Source organism: Cryptotermes secundus, unplaced genomic scaffold (genome assembly GCF_002891405.2).
Source record: "Cryptotermes secundus unplaced genomic scaffold, Csec_1.0 scaffold2244, whole genome shotgun sequence".
NCBI lineage: Eukaryota > Metazoa > Arthropoda > Insecta > Blattodea > Kalotermitidae > Cryptotermes > Cryptotermes secundus.
The window spans coordinates 100,693-123,586 of record NW_019735495.1 but is presented as its reverse complement, the minus strand read 5'-3'; the positions used below and the strand labels follow the sequence as shown (position 1 = coordinate 123,586).

The 22,894-nt window shown below is 40.2% G+C and overlaps 1 protein-coding gene across 3 annotated transcripts in view; it reads left to right on the top strand.

Annotated features, from left to right (window-relative positions):
• The window catches only part of LOC111869489 (nucleoprotein TPR), a 69,511-nt gene that overhangs the window by 3,250 nt on the left and 43,367 nt on the right, over positions 1-22,894 (top strand). For all 3 annotated transcript variants that reach the window (XM_023861060.2, XM_023861059.2, XM_023861058.2), the window contains exons 3-8: positions 877-1,098; positions 4,530-4,689; positions 8,550-8,724; positions 10,875-13,246; positions 16,442-17,220; positions 21,229-21,412. In XM_023861060.2, coding sequence (XP_023716828.1) covers positions 877-1,098; positions 4,530-4,689; positions 8,550-8,724; positions 10,875-13,246; positions 16,442-17,220; positions 21,229-21,412 — 3,892 coding nt within the window. The remainder of the gene's footprint in view (positions 1-876; positions 1,099-4,529; positions 4,690-8,549; positions 8,725-10,874; positions 13,247-16,441; positions 17,221-21,228; positions 21,413-22,894) is intronic.

Sequence of the window (22,894 nt, the reverse complement as noted above, 5' to 3'; positions counted from 1 at the left end):
CACCTGCATGTAGTTATTATGTCTCCCTTCATATTTTGTTCTTGTAAGTTATGGATGGAGAGCTCTGAATAAGTGGTTGCTAACATTAACTTCATAAATATAGTTAATATAATTTTAATTAAGAATGTAAGTAGAGGGAGTGATCATTAAACTTTTAGTGATCCCGTTTCTTTATTTTTTGTACATATTCTCTAGTCTTCATGTGTATACATACTCTGATGCATTCACTGCTTTGCCTGCTGTAACACAGTAAAGCTTTATGCTTAAATTTAATTTGTCTGGGTGCTGGGAGGAAGTTACAAAATATAATATCTCAGAAGCGTCATTTACTATGAGGACATCCCACCACGGTGTCCCGAGTTCAATCCCGGCTCTGGTCAAGTGGGATATGTGGTGGACAAAGTGGCGCTGGGGCAGGTTTTCTCAGAGTACTTATGTTCCCCTGCCAATCTTCATTCTACCAATTGCTCCACAATCACCCTCACCTATCATCTGGGACTGGTACAATAGGACAGAATCAGGCACAGTACAAGGGACTTTGTCCCACGCCACTAGCAATAAAAAAATAATAATATATGGACTTTCTGAGGAGCACACATGAAATATTGTGCGCTGTTCATTCCTTGGGAGCATTGCTGCAAAATATAAGACACATGTTTTGGAAAGCTTTAAAGTAGCAGCAGTTAAGACTGTTTTGTCTAACAGGAGACTTTTTAATTTGAATTTGATAAAGCTTTTTATTATTTTGTTGGCCATGCTTGTGAACACAGTTTTCTGTTTACTGTTGGTACAGATTGCAATCACCCGCTCTATGTGTCACCATAATCACCTTAGACACACATTACATTTTATTGCAAATACTTCTACTCTTAATAGGCTAGAACAGGAGAACATAGATTTCCGCCGACAACGTGACAGTGCAGTAGATGAACGTGACAGCCTCCAGAAGATGGTTGACAGGCGAAATACAGAGCTGCAGCATATGCAGGATGATGTCAGAATGCTGAACAGTCAGCTGAAATCTGCCATTGATGCCAAATGTGAAGCCATCGCCAAATATGAAGGAGTCCAGAGTCTTGAGGTTTCCCTTGAGTACAAGTAAGAAAATAATATTTTGTTCTTTAAAGCTGGTTGTAATGTTATTCGTATAACTGGCAGTTTCTAATAGTACTGGGATCTATTTTATAGTAACAGGGTACTTTCACAGCGAATATGCTATAGATTAATTGACCAGGGTTTGATTCATGGCAATGGCAGGGATTCGTATCTTTGCTGCCAATCCCAACTGTCTTTTGGGCCCACCCAACCTATCTGGTGGCTCTTTCCGCAGGGGTAAAGCGGCTGGGGCGTGAAGCTGACCACTCACCTCCACTTGCTTGGAAAGTTATGAATGTATAGAGCTGAACACCATCTCCATCACACAGGTTTGTGGTATGGTGGCTAATTAAGTACAGAGATGGCTGAGCTTTTACTCAGAATTATTCTGTTAAGGTAAAGTTGTCCCTGTACTTAATTAATTAAGCATTATGCCATAACACATGGGAGAGTGGAGGTGTAGTTCCATCATTCTTAACCTCAACACTAGATAGAGGTGAGTGGTCAGATTCATGCCCTGGCTGCTTTATCCCTGGAGAAATTGCGCACAGTGTCCATTGGGTACGAGGCTGGGGGAAGGGGGGCAAGAGCCAGCCTGGTTGCTATGCAGAAGAGAAAATCTTGCCCCTGCTGGGAATCGAACTCATATTTCTCCTTTATCCAGCCCATAGCCTGTTACTATACCGACAGATATATCCCAACTCCTGAATATTCCATTACTCTAGGACAGGCATGTCCAACTTCACACAGGTTGTGATCGACTTTTTAGTGTCAAAACTGCTAGTGATCTACCACCCCCTTGTATCGTTGTACCACGCTTTAAGCAAAAATATTGGTAAAAATAACACGACAAATGATGTTTGTTGTAAAAACAACACGCATTGAAAGTACAGACTACTTTAATACGTATTTTCCCTTCAAAATCTCAGTATTCATATTATATTACAAGTGAATTTACATGCTTTTCACGTATAATTTCCCTATAAGCCTATGAGATCGACCAAAAATCGTCCCACCATCGACCGGTCGATCGTGATCGACGCATTGGACATGCCTGCTCTAGGATAACAACAGAATAGACCTACATTTAACGTTGGTTCAGGATTCTGGTGGGGCCCTTGGATTCCCGTCATTCACAAGTTTTGAATAATGTTTGCATTGTGTTAGAATGCTGCGTCCTGTAATGTAATTGACATATTTTACACCATAAATTGGAGTGGCGAATAGTAAATTGCTTAATGAACTTTTTAACCATGATTTATGCTGTCTTACAGTGCACACACTTTTTCACCTTACTCTTCTCTTTTGCACTACATGTTTCAGCACTAATGTGCCATCTTCAGGTGCATTTTCTCTATGCATGTCTAACTACTGCATTGCATGCCCTGATGTCTTCATACTAAAATGACTAAAATATATATTCATCATGTATAATAATAGATTTTAAATATTAAAACTTTTCAGTATTCGTCATCCTTACATCGTATCTCAATACGCGAATCATGCCAATCCTCCTCTGTGGGAGCACTCTTCCTACATTCATGTGTGTATTGTGCTCTTTGTTGGGTCTTGCTCCTGTGACTGCGTGCGTTATACTTTTTAATTTGTATTCCTCTGCAGTTAGTAGGATTGTCAGTGAAGGAAAATGAGATGAGTGGGGAAAATACAAAGTTTTGGTCAGAAACCCTGAAAGAAAGAGACCAGTTGGTAGATCTAGGGCTAGGTAGGTAAAGTCCCTGTGCTTAACTAATTAAACACTACACCATGATATACTTATATGGGAATGGATTTATAGATGCACATATGCTTCACCTTGGCACTAGTTGGAGGTGAGTGATCAGGTTTGCACCCTTCCTGGTTTGCCCCTGGGGAAAGAGCCCAGTTACCCATTGGATAGGAGGCTGGGTGGGCCCCAGAACTGGTCTGAATGACTTCAATAGGAGAAAAATCTTGCCCTTACCAGGACTTGAACTCCAACTCCATGGCTGTACCAGCCCATAGGCAATTGCTATACCAACTGTGCTGTTCCAGCTCCCTCAGGCATAGGTGAATAATATTAATATGCATCTCAAAGAAATTGAGTGGGAGGATGTGGACTGGCTCAAGGCTCAGAGATCAGTGGCAGGCTATATTGAACATGGTATTGAACCTTTTTGTTCAGTAAAGTTCTCCAGATTTCTTGACAGTCTTTACAAGTATTGGCTTCTCAAGAAGGGCTCTGCTCCATTTAACAGATAGTAAATAGAATCCATGGAAATATGGGACAGATGAGAATTGTGCTTTAGTTCTCTATTTATGCAGCTGTTGGTGTGTCATTTGTGTTATCTGTGTGAGTAATCAGCAAAGCTGGAACTTTTTATAACATACATAATTGTGAACAGTATCTTAATCTTGGTACTTTATATGTATCTGTTTTCAACTCAGAATTCTGCATGTCCGTTATGAATATTTTGTCATTGCCCATTGAAATTTCAGTGGAAAGTTGTTAATATGAACTTTATAAAAAATACACAACCTCACTAAATTGAAATCGGACAGTTACATTTATAAGAAGATATTAAATTTGATGGAATAACAGTATGTACTAAAGAGTGATGCAGTTTAGAGGAAGTGTTTTTGTCAGAAGTCGCTTATGAAAACAAACTGCCAGAAATACCTCACCTCTCATTTTCTTCAGCTGGCAACATATCATTACAATAGCCATTTTCTAGTTCACCACTAAACAAGAGATACATTTCTTTCAATCTCAGATTAACCAGCTATAAGAGTGGTTGAGTGATTTCACTTCCAATGTAGCATGTAAATACTGACAGACAATTAAAGAATTCACAAATAACTGTTATTTTGAATTAACACCCAACACTTGACTTTTTCCCATTAACATATTTTAATTTCCTGTTGTATTAATATGCAGACACACATTGTAAAGTACAATGCAAAATGCAACAAAATTGGAGAACTTTTTTTAATAATTGTATGCATACTCAGCAGCTTTTTCTCTTAATACATTGTACAGACCTTCATTCTCCAGTAGTACTGCAAGCTTCAAAGTAAGTAAGTCCCATCTCTGGCTATTCTGTCCACAAATAAACCTTCCGGTATGCATTAAATCATGATATGGAATATGCGTGCTACCAGCAATGGAAATTTGTTTTTTGCAAATGTCAGTGCTTACTGAAGTATAGCATATCTGTCTCTGATGCCTGGCAGTCAAGTCTATAATTGCCACTACAGCAACTTCTACAATATTGGGGGATGAACCAGGACATCCAAACAAACCTTGTAAGATCTCCTAGAGGCCTATTTTGGTTGAAGTATATGAATCACTTTCTGTGTTGAAGTACTGACAGAGAAATTACTATCTGATGATCATGTCATGTTTTCTTTGTAAGTATATAAAGGGATATGTTAAGATTTTTTATCTTTTCATGAAGGGAGAAACGGTTGAATCAAGAGCAAGACCAACTCAGGAAACAGGTCCAGAACCTTACCGAAGATTTGGACAAGCATACAGCTGAGCTTATGAATATGAGGAGAGAACATACGAATAAGCATCTTCTACTGCAGTCTCAGCTGTCACAAATCACTGAGGAGGTAAGCAGTGACTTGTAACTTCATCCCTGCTTCCATGTATTGAGTTCAGTTGCAGTTAGTTGCTAGACTGACCAGTAAGAGGACTAAGTGAATGGTCAGCTCATTTCTGAGTATGTGTCAGTGTGACAAGCACTGACATTGCTTGTTTTATTTTTATTTAGTGTTAATATACTTCAGCTGGGAGAATTGCGGCAGGGTGCATGAATTTGATTTATTCTTATTCGTTGCCATGGGAATGCAAGGTGCATTACAGATGCAGGTAAATACAAAATGATAACATGCATCGCAACCGTCCTACCCAACGGCTTGCGATGTAGGCAGCCTTACTTTACCAGCCCGCCAGATACCAAACCAAATTTTGAAGTAATCCAGCTGAAACAGAATTTCCAACAACAATCCCTGCTAGCTGGTAATCGTCTTCTCTGGTCAGCGTCGTCCGACAGACTGCACAATAAGTCTCTCCTCGTTCCGAGAATAGGAGGTGGGATTTGGTCACGTGACGAGGGTAGTACGTCAACATTATTAGGGGTGGGGATGGAATCCAGGAATGGCAGCCGCCATGACGTAACGCCGAGAGCGAACTGACCTTCAGCATGGCTCAACTGTGCAGAACAATGCTTAAAAACTGGCAGTGGTTAACCATTCAGCACTGTCTGACATACATAGCATGCCAGTATCTGAATAACAAATTTCAGGAATTGTATTTCCCCCAACCAGGACATTTCAGTTGATGGATCATTAATGCTTTGGAAAGGCCTTGTGTCGTTCAAACAGTACCTGCCTCTCAAAACATCCACAGTTGTAATGAAAACTTATGGGCTCTGTGACGCTACCATGGGGTATTTATGGTCCTGCCCTGTCTTTATACAAGCAAGGATATAAAACATGACCTTCCTTTGATCACAGCTGAAACCAGTAAATCAACGACCAGTGTTCTGAAATTGGTAGAACCTCTGCTGAAACACGGCTCGATTGTGTGGGTGGATGATTTCTATAATTCACCATCTCTAACCAAGACACTGAAAATCGTACTCAAGACAGACTGTGTTGGTACACTGAAATTGACCTGAAAGAATGTTCCTATAAAGGTTAAAAACACGAAACTAAAAAAGAGGTTACCTGTGTGGAGGCAGGGTCAAATACCTCTACAGTGACCCTGTGAGTTGTAGGAGGCGACGGAAAGGAAAGTCTCAAATCTGAGACAGTAAAATATGTTTGCGAGTCTCAAGGGACTGGGACCTGAGAAAGGCTGCGCTGGCAAGGTCCAGCAGCATGTACAAATGACAGACCCATCCACTCATCAGAGAAGGGCCCCCCCCACCAAAAACAAGACCGTAGCTGTCAAACAGTAATAAATATCTGGTCATAAGCCCCAAATGGGGTTCGAAACCAAGACTTACTGACTGACTGACTGACTGACCGACCGACCGACTGTCAGTCACAATGTGACTTTGACTTTGACTAAAAAGAGGTGAAATCGTAGCACAGCATTCTAGACCTGTTTCTGTCACAGGATTTCCTGTTCAGGCTTAAAAGAACTATTTTCAACAGCTGAAGCTCTGTGAACACAGTAAGGAATTGGAGGGAGATCTCAAATATTCTAGGTTGTTAATGTCTGCAGCTATTAAAATAAAACTTACTTGTCCAACCTTATATTTCAGAAATAAATTGTATCTGCATAAAGCACAATGTGTGTAATCTTCCTAGCACTCACAGTGCACTAGATACCTTCTTTACCTCATATATTTGAAGTTTGTGTAGACTGTTACATGTGACTTTCCTATCTGCAAGGATATGTTGTGTTGTACTCATGTGTACCTTTAAACAAAACCATATTTGGGGGGGGGGACTCTAGTTCGTGTTTGCCATCATGAACTGACAGTTGTGGTGCCTGGATTGGTGTGGAACGCACCCTAGTCATTCAACCTGTCAAGGTGCGCAGTTGCCCTGCTTCCCCCAAATGTCCAAAAACTTACTGCAGATGTGGGGAATTTGGAAAAGAGTTGAATGCAGTAGTAGACCAGAAAAAATGCTTGAAGTTTTATAAGAGCCCCTTGGGTTTGCAAGCATCTTCAGTTGTCTGTGGTCACTCATCATCCAGATATGAATTTGCTGTTCCAGTTCATCTTGCAGTAGCAGGTTTTACATTGTGAAGTTTCACTTCTTCCAGATGCTTCAAGTTCATTTTCTTTTTTCACTATACTAGAACTCGCTGGTTAAGCTTTTACAGCATTCCTCAGGGGAACAGCGGAGGAGGCATGTGGCCTTGAGCATCACCACACACTAAAATGTTCAGAACATGACAATATTCACATCCTTATTATTCAAATTGAATTATTTATATACGACTTTTTTTCTTTTCTTTTTGTTTCTTAACTATGGAAGCAATGCTTCCCTTACTTCCATGCACGGCACGCAACTTATGGAGGGTGCTCTACAGACAAGTCCTACCTGTTCAGCTCATTGGTATGCAGTGTTGCTTGGCATTTCTGATCACAGCGTAAAGAGGATTTTACATGAAGATTTCCACTACCATCTGTATAAGATTCAGATAGTGCAGGCACTGAAGGATGTTTACCATGCAAACCAACTTGCTTTCTGTCAACAATTATTGAACATGACAAATGAAAATCCAGATCTTGTAAACAGTCTTTTGATGAGTGATGAGGCTCATTTCCACCTTTTGGGCTTTGTCAAAGTGCAAAACTTTTGCTATTGGTCAAGTGAAAACCCTCAAACCCTCCATGAAAAACCGCTCCACAGTGTGAAAGTGACAGTCTGGTGTGCCATCTCATTGTTTGGAATTTTATGACCTTATTTATTTGAGGATGGCAACGGGCATATAGTTACAGTGAATTCACAATGCTATACAATTTGTTATTGGATTCCGTCGTAACACAACAGCATAATGGTCATGGTTACTATTACCTTAGCAACATGTTTTGGCTTTGTTGTGTTACGCTGGACTCCAGTAAAGAACTGTATATAATAACACAACAGGATGCACGAAATGAAAATGAAAATGCTATGTTAGCATATTCGTAAACTTTTTTGGGCCCAATTAGCTCGTCATCCTGTTAATGAGAACACATTTTTTCAACAAGATTGTGCTACAAGCCACACCTCAAGGGTTTCCATGAATGTTGTGAGGAAGTTCTTTCCTAATCTTTGCATCTTGAAGAATGGGGATATACCATGGCCTGCCAGATCACCCGATCTATCTGCGTGTGATTTCTTCCTTTGGGGGTACTTAAAATCATGCATCTTTCAACCACCATCCCCATGCAACATCCAGAAGCTTAAAGAATGGATCCGGGAAGGGGTGGCTCGAATTCCTGTGGCTGCACAAAGTGATGAGTAACCTACGCACAAGACTGATGGTGTGTGTGAACCGAAATGGAAATCATCTTTGTGATGCTATTATTTTGTAGGATTTTATTTTCATTTAGTGTGTGTTAAATTAGTAAAGTAATACATTTTACTTCCTTATGGTGTATTCATAATCACCCGATTCATTGCCGCACCCTGTATTTTGAAATTTACAGCTATCATGAATGAACCTGTCCTATGCAGACTTCTTACCTTCCACATACCAAATCTCATATTCATTTTATGTCATTTCAAGAATCTGTTCCAAGTCCCAGACCCTTTGTGATATTTGTAATAGATTTATTTTAATGGTGAGGAGTTGTCATTCTGCTAAAATTGAGGCACTCTGAACATAACCAGCTTGGAGATGCATGTATGAATATGCATATAGGAAAGAAATTGAAAGGTTGATAATTTTTTTAATTTTTTCACTTCTTAAAATTTGTTAATTTTACCAGTTCATTTTAACCAACCTGTGCATTTTACTTCAGCTTCATATTGCTAACCAGTCGAATGAGGAGCTGAAATCTACAAATGCCACGCTGGTTGGGAAATTGGAAACTGCGATGCAGAAACTGGTATCGCAGAGAGAAAGTGAAAGCAAGATGCGGGACACTTATGAACAGGAACTTACGGCACAGACGCGTCTAGCACAGATTTATAAAGGTCAGTTCCAAGAACACATTCAGTTACAAACATGGCCTTTGTTATTGCAGGTAACTCCAGAGTCTATCTCAAAATGAGTGATTTATCAAGCATACTGATTAAATAATTATGGTAAACTAAAGGTGGGGTAATGGCATACCTTAGCAATTAATTGCTGCTGGCCCATACCTACACTGTTATTCTTGGCCTCTGTCAAGACCCATGACCAAATTTTGTTCGTGTATGTTTGGAAATAAGGTATCCTCTTCGACAAGAGGAGGGGTGGGTCTTTCTGGGTAGACATACCTGTACATTTGTGGCTCCATAATTCAGCATGAATGTACTCAACAGTCACACAACATCCTAAGGACACTTGTACTTTATGGACACGATGTGAATTTGTCACTTTACCATAATGAATAACTTATATGTAAGATGTTCTGATGACCTTTGTCAGTGCAGGCTTGTGCAACAGGTTAGGCGTCCCCCCCCTACACACACGCTCTGATGTAGCATTTAGTTACTAAAATAGTCTTATGCCTGACAGCCACCAAGTTTAAGCCTCATATGCTTCCTGTGCATGGCTTCATCTTGTCAGGTTGCACATACATTTGGATTTAGATGATTTTGGACAACTTATGCTTGTTTTCAGCAAAATTTAGTTTTACACATAATGAATTTTGAAGGCCACTTGTAGTTCATGGACCTGTGTGTGCTGGTCAAGGTTGCCAATAGCACAGAGAACTTGGTTCTGCAGGTGCTGAAATTTTAAGAGCTGTGATAATGAAGTTAAAAGTGGTGTTATATCTTCCGTAGAGCAAAAGAAGGAAAGTGATATAATTGGAAGAAGTTTAAGCAAGGGTGCTTTGAAATCACTTAATTTATAAAAAATATGGTTTTCTGGAATGTGACACAGAGTAGTTCTTCCAGGATACTGTTAACCATATATTAGACTTCAGGGTAGAAGAAGTCTTCTGCTCTGAGGGTGGAGGCAGCAGGTTCCTCCAAAATGTTGGTAACCATCACCAGACTACACAATGTCAGATCCCAGAAGACTTTAACTGTATCTGCATGACATTCCCTTGATGGTGCATGAGTGAGTCCAGTAGCCTTAATGTCACGCTGTTTTGAACATTAATAAGATTAATCCTCACTTATAGACAGTGTCACGTAACTTCGAACAAGGCCCCGCATTCCTAGTCAAATCCCACACATAGCTTGTGGTGGGAGGAGTTTCTTAACACTCGTTCTTCAACTTTCACCGACCCCTCACTTGTCATTGAAACTACCCTATTCACTTTTCAAAGAACACATTACAATAATACAAATATATTGTCAGTCGTCGTGCAAAGAAAAATACATTCAATGTGTATTACTAATTTATACTTTATAATTTGTACCTATACCCTGACCTAATTTCTTATTCATTATGTACTATTTAGTGCACAAGGAAACTGACGTTTTTAAACAGATGATAGAAAAACCGTAAGCATAACCTGTTTCGAGGGTGCCTTACAAACAGACCGCCTGTCACTTCACACACCCTTGAACCCACCCCCTTGTTTGAAATTTTTCTTCTGTGCATTCAAGGTTACTCTTGGCCTTGTTCGAAGTTACGTGACACTTACTATAACTGTTAGCACTGTAAAGATGGGAGATTTTAATCCACTATATCAGTACAATAAAAATTAATATTTACTGCTGTGAAAACCTGAGATCTCATACTGTGGTCAGTTTATTTCGCATTTTGTAATTTCTTAAGTTTTATGTTCATATTGCTCTTGAACATGAAGGCTTATCATCATCAGAAACGTAACATACTGTTTAAATTTTTAGTTATATTGAAACAGGGGACTTTGGAAAACATGCTGTAGGTGGGAGGTTAATATTAAAAGTAATTTTGTAGACAGCTTATGAACATGCGAATGGGGTGGAAGTGGTTGGGATAGGATGCAGATAGAATGATGGCAGTGAACCAGCTGGTTCATAACAACATGTCTCGCTGAGTGACCATTTATTGTTCAAGCAAAATTGTACTGTACATTTCTACAGCATTTAATGCTTTATGTCACTGTTGAATTTTTGACAGTGACCTGGGAAATATTTTTGTACCATAATTTTACTTTAATAAATTCACAATTTAATACATTAATATGTTTCTCCGTGTTTAGGAATGAGTGATGATGCTTCATCCAAATCACAGGAACTTTCGAATGCTGTGAAAGAATTACAGGAATTGTTACAAAGTGCTTCTAAACAGTATGGAGATCTTGAAACTGAGATGAAGAGAAAGGAGATGTTACACGAAGCAGAACTGGCAAAGAAAACGGAGTGTATTGCCCTTCTGAAGAAGGAATTGGCAGATGCAAATGAACTACTGAAAGCAGCAAAGCAGGAGACGTTAGATGCTGCTATTGAGAGTCTGTCACCATCAGCTGCTGCTGCTAGCCGCCTCATCAAGTCAGGCATGACACTGACACAGATTTATAGTCAGTATGTAGCAGTTTCAGAAGAGCTCTTTTCCCAGAAGGAAGAAACGCAGAAATTAAACCTGTATATAACCACTATCATGGAAGAAATTGAGGAGAAAGCACCAATTCTTAAGAAGCAGCGTGAGGACTATGAACATGCTCTTGAAAATGTGGCCACACTTACCAAACAGATTGACGAATATATCATTGAATGTAATAAGCTGCGTCATGAAGCTTCTGAAGCTCAGAAGGCTGAGGCTCACCACAGCCGAGAAAATGCACGTCTCAAACAGGAAGTGGTCGATTTGGCAAAGCAAGTGTGCTTCCTGCTTAAAGAAGTTGAAATGGCTCGAACTGGTTTCAGTGCTGGACAGAGTCACATGGAAGAGTCTTCGTCAGACATTACTAGCTCTTCCCAAGTCATTTCACAGGCACTTGTAACTTTTGGCAGCATTGAAGAACTTCAGACTAATAATCAGAAGTTGTTAATGCTGGTGAGAGAACTGAGCTCGAAGGAAGAAGAAGCAGAGCTCCTTCAGGCTGAGCTTAACCCAGAACAAATTCATGATAAAATAGAGCAGTATGCTAAGAGAGTAAAGGAATTGGAAGAGAACAATGAACAGCATACAAAAATGATGGAAACTTTGCTTAGACAGCGGGACATGTATAGGACACTTTATGAACAGCAGCTGAAAGGGGGAAGTAGTCCAATGAAGTTGCCAGAGCAGGTGTCTCCAAAGTCATATAAAGGACTTTCACTTAACCAAGGAACAGTTCTTCAGGAAAAGGAAAACGTGATTCAGGAATTAAAAGCTAAACTAAATGAATCTCAGAAAGCTTTTAAGGAGCTTAAAGAAGAAATGGTTGTATATCGAACAGAACGTCAGACCAATGAACGAATTTTGACTGAAGAATTAGATACCATGAGATCTGAGCTCAGAGAACTTCGTACCAATAATTGTAAGCTACTTTCTCAGGCTGAATACAATGAAGAAAGGTTTAAAATTCTCAATGCTAATACAGGTATTTACAAATCACAAATTACTGCACTGGAAGAGAAAAACAAAACCTACAGCTCAACTGTAGTGAAGCATGAACAGACTATCATGCATCTTAAAGATGAAGCGTTAGATGCTCAGGCCAAACTCTCCAAAGCTGAAGTGAGTTTGGAAAATCTGAAGAGAAAGTGTCAGTTGTTGCAGGAGACAGAAGCTCGTCTCTTGAAAGAAAGAGAAGTACTGAATCGTGAAAAGCAGAGCCAGGGAATATTATTAGCAAACTTGGAATCCATTCGTACCAGTTTAGAACGATCAGAAACAGAAGGAAAGTTGCGGCTGGAGGCACGGCTTGATGAATCAATGAGGGAATGTGGTGCACTTAGGAGGAGGTTACAGGAGGAACAAGATCGTTTCCGTGAATTGTCTTCCCACAATGAGCGTCAGTTGGAAGCTGCTAAGAAACGTCAAGAAGAAGAGGCAAGATTGGGGGCACAAACCAGAGATGATCTTAACTTGGTTAGAGAAGAGCTGGTTAAGGAAAAGAAAATGGTGGAGTCATTGACCAAGAGGATCAAAGAGATAGCAGCACCACCTCCTAGTCAGAAGACTCCTACCGAAGCCGAGGTCATGGCAAAGAAGCTAAAAGAAATTGAAACTCAGTTGAATCGGAGTCAGAGTGAGTTGAAATTGACACAACAGCAGCTAGCATCTTCAAAACAGCATGCCAAACAGTACTCTGAGGTGTCTGAGGGGACAGAGAAGCAGCTGAAGGAAGTTACAGCAAAGTTTGATCAATATAAGGAGGCTACAGAGAAAAAACTAGCAGACTGCAGGAACAGTGAAGAGCAGTTGAAGAAGCAAGTAGCAGATTTAAGTTCTCAGCTTTCGAAACTGTCGACTGGTACAAGTCATTCAACAGCTGAACTAAATGATCAGCTGGACAAGATGCAAAAGGAGTTGACATCAGCACTTTCTGATCTTGAGCAGACCAAGAAAGACCTGGTTCAAGCTCGGTCTGATCTTGTGTCACTTTCAGGAAATGTACAAGCTGCTGAAGAGAAATATGCGCATGAGGTGAGTCTCCATTGTGACATGTAATGAAAGATTTGTCTGTGAGGAGAAACTGTTGTATTGTGTTATCCTAGGGTGTCATTGTCTTCAGACCCAGTCGAGGGAGATTGTAAGGCAAAATTATGAAAGGAAGGCTCATCCCAATATCTTCACCAGGGAGTTGCTTGTTCCTATGGCTATAAAAAAAAATAAAGCCATCCCTGTACCAGGCCGTGAAGGCCCACAAGAGGGTCCCACATTATCTAGACAATCAGCTCAAAGATGGTGGTAAGGTTGTCAGCCTTACGCGCCGGCTGCGCTTTACTCCCCAGGAAAATTATTTAATTAATTCCTGGTACTCATTTCTGTTAGAGGCTTAGTAAACTCCAGGGCCTAGCGCAGCTGGAAGGATTAGGTCAACTGAAAAACTGAAAGAGACCTCATCGGGATTTGAACCCATGACCTTCTGGCTTGTAGCGTAGCATCTCAACCACTATGCTACCGCTTGCCCCCGTTCCTAGGGCTATACATAATTAAATACATGGAGCATAGGCCTTCTGAAGAAGCTGACAGTCACTGAGTTCACCAAAAATTTCTTGCCATTTATGGAACCAAAATATTCATTACCATGGTCATAGGTGCTTGCTGCTAGACTTGTCTTGGGCCAGATGAATCCAATTCAAATCATTATATCATATTTCTTTTACCACTACAGCTGTCCTATCTCTGCGCTAAAGGTCCGACTTAATATTCTTCTCTCCAATTTACCATCCAAAATTTTGTTTGTATTTTTTATCTGCTACAATAATTTTATATAGTTACATCATTACTTCTGTATTATCTGTCCATTCATTTATTCTCCATCTGTTTGAGAGAAGAAAAATGTTTAGGTGATGCTAAACTTTGCTCTAACCAGTCAGTGTGGGATGATTATGGAGAGGACATAAAATTATGTCCTTCCTTTCTCTACCGGCAGCTTTAAATTATTAAAACTGTAGTATAATAGCTGAACTCAAAGCCTGTCACTGAGGACTGTGCTTTAAAGGCAAGAAATACCTTCATTCATGGTAAAAAAAGGTAAAGTTATCCATGTGATTACTTAATTAAGCACCACCCCATGAAGACATATGGGGCACTAGATGGAGGTGAATGGTCAGCTTTGCATCCTTGCCACTCTACTCCTGGGGGAAGAGCTCCCATTACTCATTGTATAGGAACCTGGATGGGCCCTGGAACTGGTGTGGATGTTATGGAGAAGAGATAAATCTTGCCCCTGCTGGGAATTGAACTCTGGCTATCCAGCCCATAGCCCTTCCTGTAATAACTGAGTTTACCAACTTCTGCCTTCATTCATGCACATAAGAAATAGTAAGAAATTACAGATTTCAAAACAGTTAACATTTTCCATGATCACTGTAGACTTCTTTAAGAGCAGACTACTTTTTACACACAATTTGTATCATGCAAGAGTGTTTGATTATGTAGAAATTTGTGTCATGTTTGAATTAAATTGAATTTTTTGGAATGGTATGTAGCACATTGAGTGGAAAGTTACTGTACCTAGATCTGGTTTGAGTCTAATGATGAGCTTTAGTATTTGCGGTGTTGACCTACCATATTTCACTATCAATTAATTACTTAGCTTTATAATGAAGACAGTAAATTCACGTGAATCTGTTTGGCATTAGTTGATACATGTTCAGATCGAAGAAAAGTCAGAATTATGTGATGGATGAATAAACAATCAAGATTANCGTCGGTTAACACCACATATACACGGTGCCAAATCCCAGAAGACTGCTTTCTTCATAGTCACCGCCGTGAAAGCCTCAGATCTTACAAGATTAAGGCTTTTTGTTATTATTACACATGCAAAGGTAAAAAGATAAATGTAAGGTAAAATTGTTCCTGTATCTAATTAATTAATCACCATGCCATGAAAATGTATGGGAGTGGAAGTGTAGCTTCACTATCCTTGACTTCGGCACTAGATGGGGGTGAGTGGTCAGTATATGCCCCATCCGCTTCATGCCTGAGGAAATAGGCCCCTGTACCCATTGGATAGAGGTTGCATGGGCCCCAGAGTCCCTCTTGATGCTGTGGAGTGGAGAAAAATCTCTTGCCTCTGCAGGGAATCGAAATCCATCAGTTGGACCCATAGCCTTTTGCTTTACCGACTGAGCTATCTTGACATGAAGATGTTTCTAAATACTTGATACGCAGATTGTTTAATATACTGGTATGTAATGTCACAGTAAAGCATTACATCAGAAAATAAAACAGTTCTGATTTCAGTCCAGTCTGAACTCAGTCAAGACATTCATTGTGATCTTTTAACTGAAACATTTCGAACATTTGTCTTCCTGTAGTTTAGCTCTCCATTTAGTGGCAAGATGAAGAGTGTGTGGAACAGTACCTCACCTCTCCACTTCATATTGCAGTACATAATTAAGCAAGGGACATTTTTTACCTTTGCAAAAGATTATCAAGAATGAAACTCTTTGACAGTGGTATAATTACTTTTTAAATATATATATATGTTGAGTTATAAATTCGGGTGAGAATAAGCATTGTTATTGGGGGTAAGAATAAAACATATCTTCTGATGTGCTCAGGAGACGATTGTTAATTTGTGAATGTACTCCGTGGCCTGTAGTCCGCAAGCAAACTATACCAACTGAGCGACCGCCGCTTGTCGGTGAAGTTAGCACAAATCTGGAAATGTATGCGTAGCATACATTTTGTTTAATTATCTTGAAAAGTATAAGCTTACAGGCAGACTGTATAGGATATACAATGTATGTTCCATTTTTCTTTATGCAACTTCTGTTTAAAATATATTTTTGAGTGATAAATATACAGGGAGTTGCACTTGAGATTCATACAGAAAAGCATGTAGGAAGAAGGGCTTCATGTAAAATACCTATTTGTTGTTTTGTCTGATTTTAATAAAAACTGGAATGTGATGTCAAATTTCATGAAAATCCATTAACTGATTCTTCTAATGTTTGAATCATGCTCGAATAGATTGAGTGATTTGAATAGGTGCCTCACAAGGTTGTGAATATAACTAAATATTGGGTGATGTTGGTATTTTAAAGCATGAAGACATTCAAGGGCATGACTGTATGCAAGACTATACAAATTTTGTATACTGTTTGGGCCTTTGTCTGAATAAAAAATTGAAAATAGAACTTAATTAAGTTTGTGTTTTTGCAGGTGGTTCTGCATTCAGCTGACATTCAGACATTATCATCTTTGAAGGAAAAGTTTGCAACTTTGAGTTCTGAACTGTCTGAACTTCGACTTTCCAAAGAACAAGCTGAGAACACTCTCAATGAACTGCGTTCAGGCTGGGAAGCAAGAGAGGAACACTTTAAAAAAGAGTTAAATGATACCCAAAAGCAAGTAAAGGATATGGATTCTCAGAATGCTTTGCTGCATGATCAGATCCAAGCACTGAGTTCACAACTTGCTGTTCTGCGAGCAAGTGGTCATCAGACAGACTCTGCAGTGAGAAATATATCCAGTGACTCACTAAATACCTCCATATCAGAAGAAGAGAAGAAATCCTCAGAACAGTTACTTCAGATTGTCAAGTACCTTCGCCAGGAGAAGGATATAGCTCTCTCGAAATATGAAGTCCTGCGTACTGAAAATCTCCGCCTGAAATCACAGCAAGAATATCTTGAAAAGCAAGCAGAAGATGCTAAGAAATCTTTGTTGGTAGAACAAGAGAAGATGGAAGCATCTTCAGTGACAGCTGCCAAACATTCAGAGCTGTTGAGGAAGGTGGAGACTCTGAATGCTATAACAGACAGTAATCGCATATTGCGTGGAGAACGGGATGATCTCCAGGTTAAAGTTCGTGAATTGCTGGAGCAGGTGGAGAAGTTAGAAAAGGAACTAGGCCCTTTGAAGGAATCCAACACCGATCTGTCCGCTCGTGTTGAATCTATGACTGCTGAGAATGTTGCACTTCGTGGAGAAGCTGGAAGGTGTGTGTAATGCTAGTTATAATTAATTACTTCCTTCTGTCTGTCATTCTCTCTGTATGTCTGTCCATCCATCAATCATCCGTACATCCGCTCATTTGTCCATCTGTCCGTCTATCCCTCCGTCCATTCCTGTTGCTCCCAGTTGGAGCATAGGGCATTCACTTCAGTTTGTTAATCTTAGACAGTCGGTAAGACTCCTTGGCTGCGTGATCAGCCAGACTCAAGGCCACTACCTACACAGGACAACACACACATAGAATGAATGCAGACACACATCCATGCGTTGGATGGATTCAGACCCACAATCCCAATGTTCGAGCGAGTGAAGTCATTTCATGCCTTAGACTGCGCGGCAAATGTGATCGGCAGTTAATTACTTCAGGACTCCATATATAATTTAACGTTTCCCATGTTTCTTTTTGTCTGGAAGCAAAATATTTTTTGTAAAATATTAGACGCGTGAAATATCATTCAGACACCTGGTCAGAATGACCAAAAGTAGGCGATAACATACAAGGTCAGGCAAAGAAGTTTTGAGACTATTTTTTTAAAAATTTATTTTGAGAGCTGCAGATATTAACAACCTAGAATTTTTTACAGTACTCTCCCTCCAGTTCTCTAGTATGTTCCCAGAGCTTCAGCCATTCTTCAGAACAGTTCTCAACATCCTGAACAGGAATGTCAAAATATTTTTTCACAGATGATTTAATGCCCTCAACATCCAGAAACATTTTCCTTCCAGCACTCTCTTGAGTTCTGTAAACAGCCACAAGTTGGTTAGAGGAAAGTTAGGGGAGTATGGTGGATGATTCATGGCGAAGACACTTTTCTTGCTAAAAGCTGCGACATTCGAAATGAAGAATGTGCAGGTGCCTTGTCCTGGTGAAGAATCGATGAGCAGTCTCTCCAAAACTCTCCTTGCTTGTGCCTCATGGCATCAATGAGCCTTTTGAACACCTCCAAATATAATTTCTGATTAATGTTGGTCACTTCAGGTACAAATTCAAAGTTGGTGATACCCCCAGTGTCAAAAAAGCAGATCAACGTTGTTTTGATCTTGGAATTTAACATCTATGGCTTCTTTGGCCTTGGGATTCACTATAAACTATTTTTAACATCTCCATCACTTCACTTGGCAATTTCCACAGTTTAACACAAACATTCACTTTCCATTCCATTGTACACTCAGTTTTCACATCTAGACAAAGATGACACAATGATCTAATGAGCTGCTGTTCAGTGAATATTGAATGCAGCTTATCCAGATTTACCATATGAGCTCTGTCTTGATGCATCACTTAATATTCCAAGTAAAAGCATTTCCAGGTCAGCTGGCATGAAATTAAAACTGAGTCTTGAAACTTGTTTACCTGACCTTGTATGTAAAATGAGTTTTACCTCAAGGGTGTTCTGTTTTGCAGCAGAAGACTGTAAGCACATGATGCAAAGTTTTCCTCTTGCAGAAACAACATATTGTCATGTGTTAGGTGTGTGACACGCGACAAATAATTTCCCGCCGTATTGGATCTAGCGACTTTATTGAACACTCACTCTCACAATTACACAATTCACAATTTCCTAATTACTGCAATCGGCAGTATCATAAATACTTCTCCTGTAGTCCCTGCCATGCACTCGATACAACCCGACTCGGTGACTGGAACTGACTGGTTACTCTCTCTCTAGTAACTGGCTCAATACTCACTACTCACTACTCTAGCAGCTTCCGCACTGACAACACAGAAAACAGTTACACGATAGCTACCACTGTTGTGTAACGTCGCGTTTACAGGTGTTGCTGGGGAATGTTCCCTAGAGTTGTTTATTGCTGCATAGTAACCGCGGTGTCCCCTGTTATGTCACTGTGGGAGGTGACGGAGTGCTTACCGAGTGTTGCGTAATAATGGAAGGGTTGGGGATATGTGACGTCACTTGCGAGACTGCAGTGTTCACGTGACTCCTACTTCCCATTGCGCCATCCACGTCACACTATGTATGTCTCCCTGCTGTCACTGTTCACTGATGTTCATTACAGTTTCCTCGGATTTCTCATTACTCTCATGAGTCAACCCAATTGTTTCTGTTTTTAATGTATGGAAAAAAGTGTTCTGTTTGCATATTGAGTTCAGGAGGTGAATTCTTCATTATTTGTTACAGTGTAGAATATGTACAGTAAGGACATCAGATGTCCCTAGTGGAACTGAGTGTTGTATATATTTATAAACTGTAACATCTCTCAGAAGTTTTTTTTACTGTGGTACAGTTCACAGCATTTGTTGGGCTGCAAAATTGGCTGTCTACTGCACAGCTTGTAAAAATATATTCCCTCTTTCCGCAACTTCAACACCTTACACATTCGCGAGCGTTACGTTACCGCCATGTACCGCTGGGGAGGTAGGGGCGATCCATAGCTCAACATGTCACAATATATTCCCTCTTTCCGCAACTTCAACACCTTACACATTACATGAGCAATAGACCCATTTTCCTACCTGAAGAAGTTCACCATTTTGTTTTACATCAGGTGGGCGACTTTTCAAATATATGTTAATTTGAGATTTTGGATGGATAGATATTGTATTTGCTAAAATATAAGCCACACTGTTTTCCCAAATTTGATGCTTATAAGTGCATAGGATTTGAGGTTTTCACAGCGGTGGTTAAGAAGAGTTCTGACACCTGGGATGTAATGTTGTCTAAGTAAAAAGAAAAGTAAAGCTGTCCCTGTAACAGGCCTTAGAGGCCCATAGGGTTGTGAGACGCTGAGGCTCCCACATTATCTAGATAATCGGCTAGATGGCGGTAAGGTTGTCAGCCTTACGCGCTGGCCATGCTTTACTCCCCAGGAAAATTATTTAATGAATTCCTGGTACTCATTTCTTTTAGAGGTTGAGGCCATAATGCGGCTGGAATGATTAAGTCAATTGAAAAAAATCCAGTGACCTCATCAGGACTTGAACCTGCGACCTTCCAGCTTGTAGCATAGTGCCTCAACCAACTATGCTGCCGCGTGCCCCTTAATGTTGTGTATTCCACTGAAAGTCAACCAACCTCTTTGGAGGAACATCGTGACCTCTGCCTGCTTCACGCTCATTTCGTGTTTACCTTATTCTTCAGTCGTGAAGGTGGATGTGACATGTTCCTCCGAAACATTGGTTGACTTTCAACAGACTACATAGCATGATGTCCCAGAAAACAGAACTCTTCAGCTTATGAGTAGTTAATAAAGAAAAATCAGTGTTATGACCAAGAAATGAAGGTTTTATTTAAATAATACATCAATACAGACTTTATTTAAAACTATATCAGCTGATTGAATCCAGAAGGAAATGCATCATGTCTTAATTTTTGACATGAGAGCCTCTCATTATCCAGGAAATTAAATTAATGTGTTTGAGGTAACATACGAAACAGTGTGGAGCAACATGAAACTTCCTTACTCCGCAGTGTTCTGATTGTTGTGTGTAATGAGGTAGGTGCATAAAGATTTTGTTCTTTTCAGTGGCATATAATTTTGATGGGCCATGGCATATGTTCAAGGAAGGCCGTGCCATAGCTCAAGTGGTTAGTCGCTGGCTTCCCACTGTGGCGGTCCGGGTTCAATCCCGGTTCTGGTCAAGTGGGATTTGTGGTGGACAAAGTGGCGCTGCGGCAGGTTTTCTCCAAGTACTTCGGTTTCCCCTGCCAATCTTCATTCGACCAATTGCTCCACAATCACCCTCACCTATCATCTGGGGCTGGTACAATAGGCCAGAAGTGGCCGCAGTACAAGGGACTTAGTCCCACTCCACTAGCAATAAAAAAGAAATATGTTCAGGGAAATATGGTCTCTGACAGCTTTTTTTAACCAGAACCTAGCTCAAGGCCTTAAGTGACTCTAACTTGAAGAGATGTATTTATTGCCTGCTCAAAATACGTGGAACTTGTGACTCACCATACTCAGCTCCATACTTGGTGGGCTGTTATGTCAAATATAAGGTTTAATCTTCCATGCTCTGTATTGTGTAGACTGAGGCAGAGAATGAACTACCTTATTGAGCGGTCAAGCAAGGCGAGCCCCGAGGATTGGAGGCGGTTGCAGCAAGAAAGAGAAGGACTTGTGAGGCATCTAAGTGGGGAGAAGGAGGCCCACCAAAAAACTGTGGAAGAGAATAGAGGACTGAGGCAAGAGAAAATCCGGCTGGAAGAACAGGTTAGGAATTATTTCACAATATTATATTCAGCAGGAACATTTTTTTGCACTTTGGTATGTACAATTACCAGTTTCTTGCTTCACACACATGGTGATTGGTATTGCAGTGTTATTTTTTTAATAACAATGGATTTATTAAATAATGAGATTAAGCAGTTGTGGATTTTATGAAAGGGTTTCAGTAAGTTATGCAGAGGTTTTCTTGGAGCATCTGTAGATATTTCTGTCTCATTTTGAGGTTTTATGGAACGGAAAACTAAGAACAGTTCTGCCTGGAGAGAACTGCAAGCATTTCAGTATTTGTGCAAACCCCATGGGAATGTCAGATAGCAGAATCATCCCTTGGAAGTGGACTGTTCATTTACAAACGAGTCTCTAACATCTTTGAAACCTAGAGAAACATCATAGATGCAGGTGGTACGCAAAAGTTCTGTTTTTAATGACATATTATGGCTTCAATGGCATATGTCATGGGGAAGGTTAATAATAATAATAACAATACACTTCGTTCAGTGAAGGAGAAAACTTGGCTGTAGTGCTGACCGGGCCCAACATTCCTCACAGATTGCTGCTGTAACTGCTGATAGCAGAATGAGTCCTTAGTGCTGATAAACGAATGCTGTCGGGTGGTGTGATCTTGTCACTGCAGTTAAGTCATATTAATAGTCAGTCTGTGTTAGAGATGTCAATAGGCGGTCGATGTTTATACTGAAATGAAGTTCACTATTGAACAGCGTGTGTCTATTGTCGAAACTTTTGCAAGGGAAAAAACTTACAGAAAATGTATCTGTAAGTTTCGTCATAAATATCCTGACGCTCCAGTTCCCACAAAGTTGTATGTATCCAAGCTTGTGAAAAAGTGGCGGGCCACAGGTTCAGTGTGTGACATAAAGAAGCAACTGAAGAACAGGGTCGGGATATTGAGGCATGACTGCAGATCAGTCCTTGAAAATCGTTAAGACACATTCCGCTATCAGCAGTTACAGCAGCAGTCTGTGAAGAATGTTGTTCCTGGTCAGCTCTGTAGCCAGGTTTTCTCGACGATTGATCGCCCTGTGTAACATTTATTGTCATTTGGAACAGTTACTGTCCCACCAGTCATCTTGCCACTTGTGATCTTGATGTCATTTATTTCTTGTCCACTGCTGTTTCACTGTACACTACAGCACTGTCCTTGTCTTCAACTTCCAAACTTGCCTTAACTTGCCGGGCATCTCCCTCTCAGCTTCGTGTCTGGTTCTCCACATGTGCCTGCATTTTGCGACTTCTACTTGTAAGCCCAGTTTGTAACTGTGTTCTCCTTGGCTTGTAACCACAGTTTTATGCATGTTGCAGCTTTGAGAATATGTGGGCACTAATTTGTGTTGAGTCAGCCCTCCACTTTCTGGAAATGACAGTATGCTTTGCCAACAGTGCACACTTCCATCTCTTCCAATATTTGTCTATTTATGCTAGTTCTTTAGAATGAACAAGAAGTCCTAT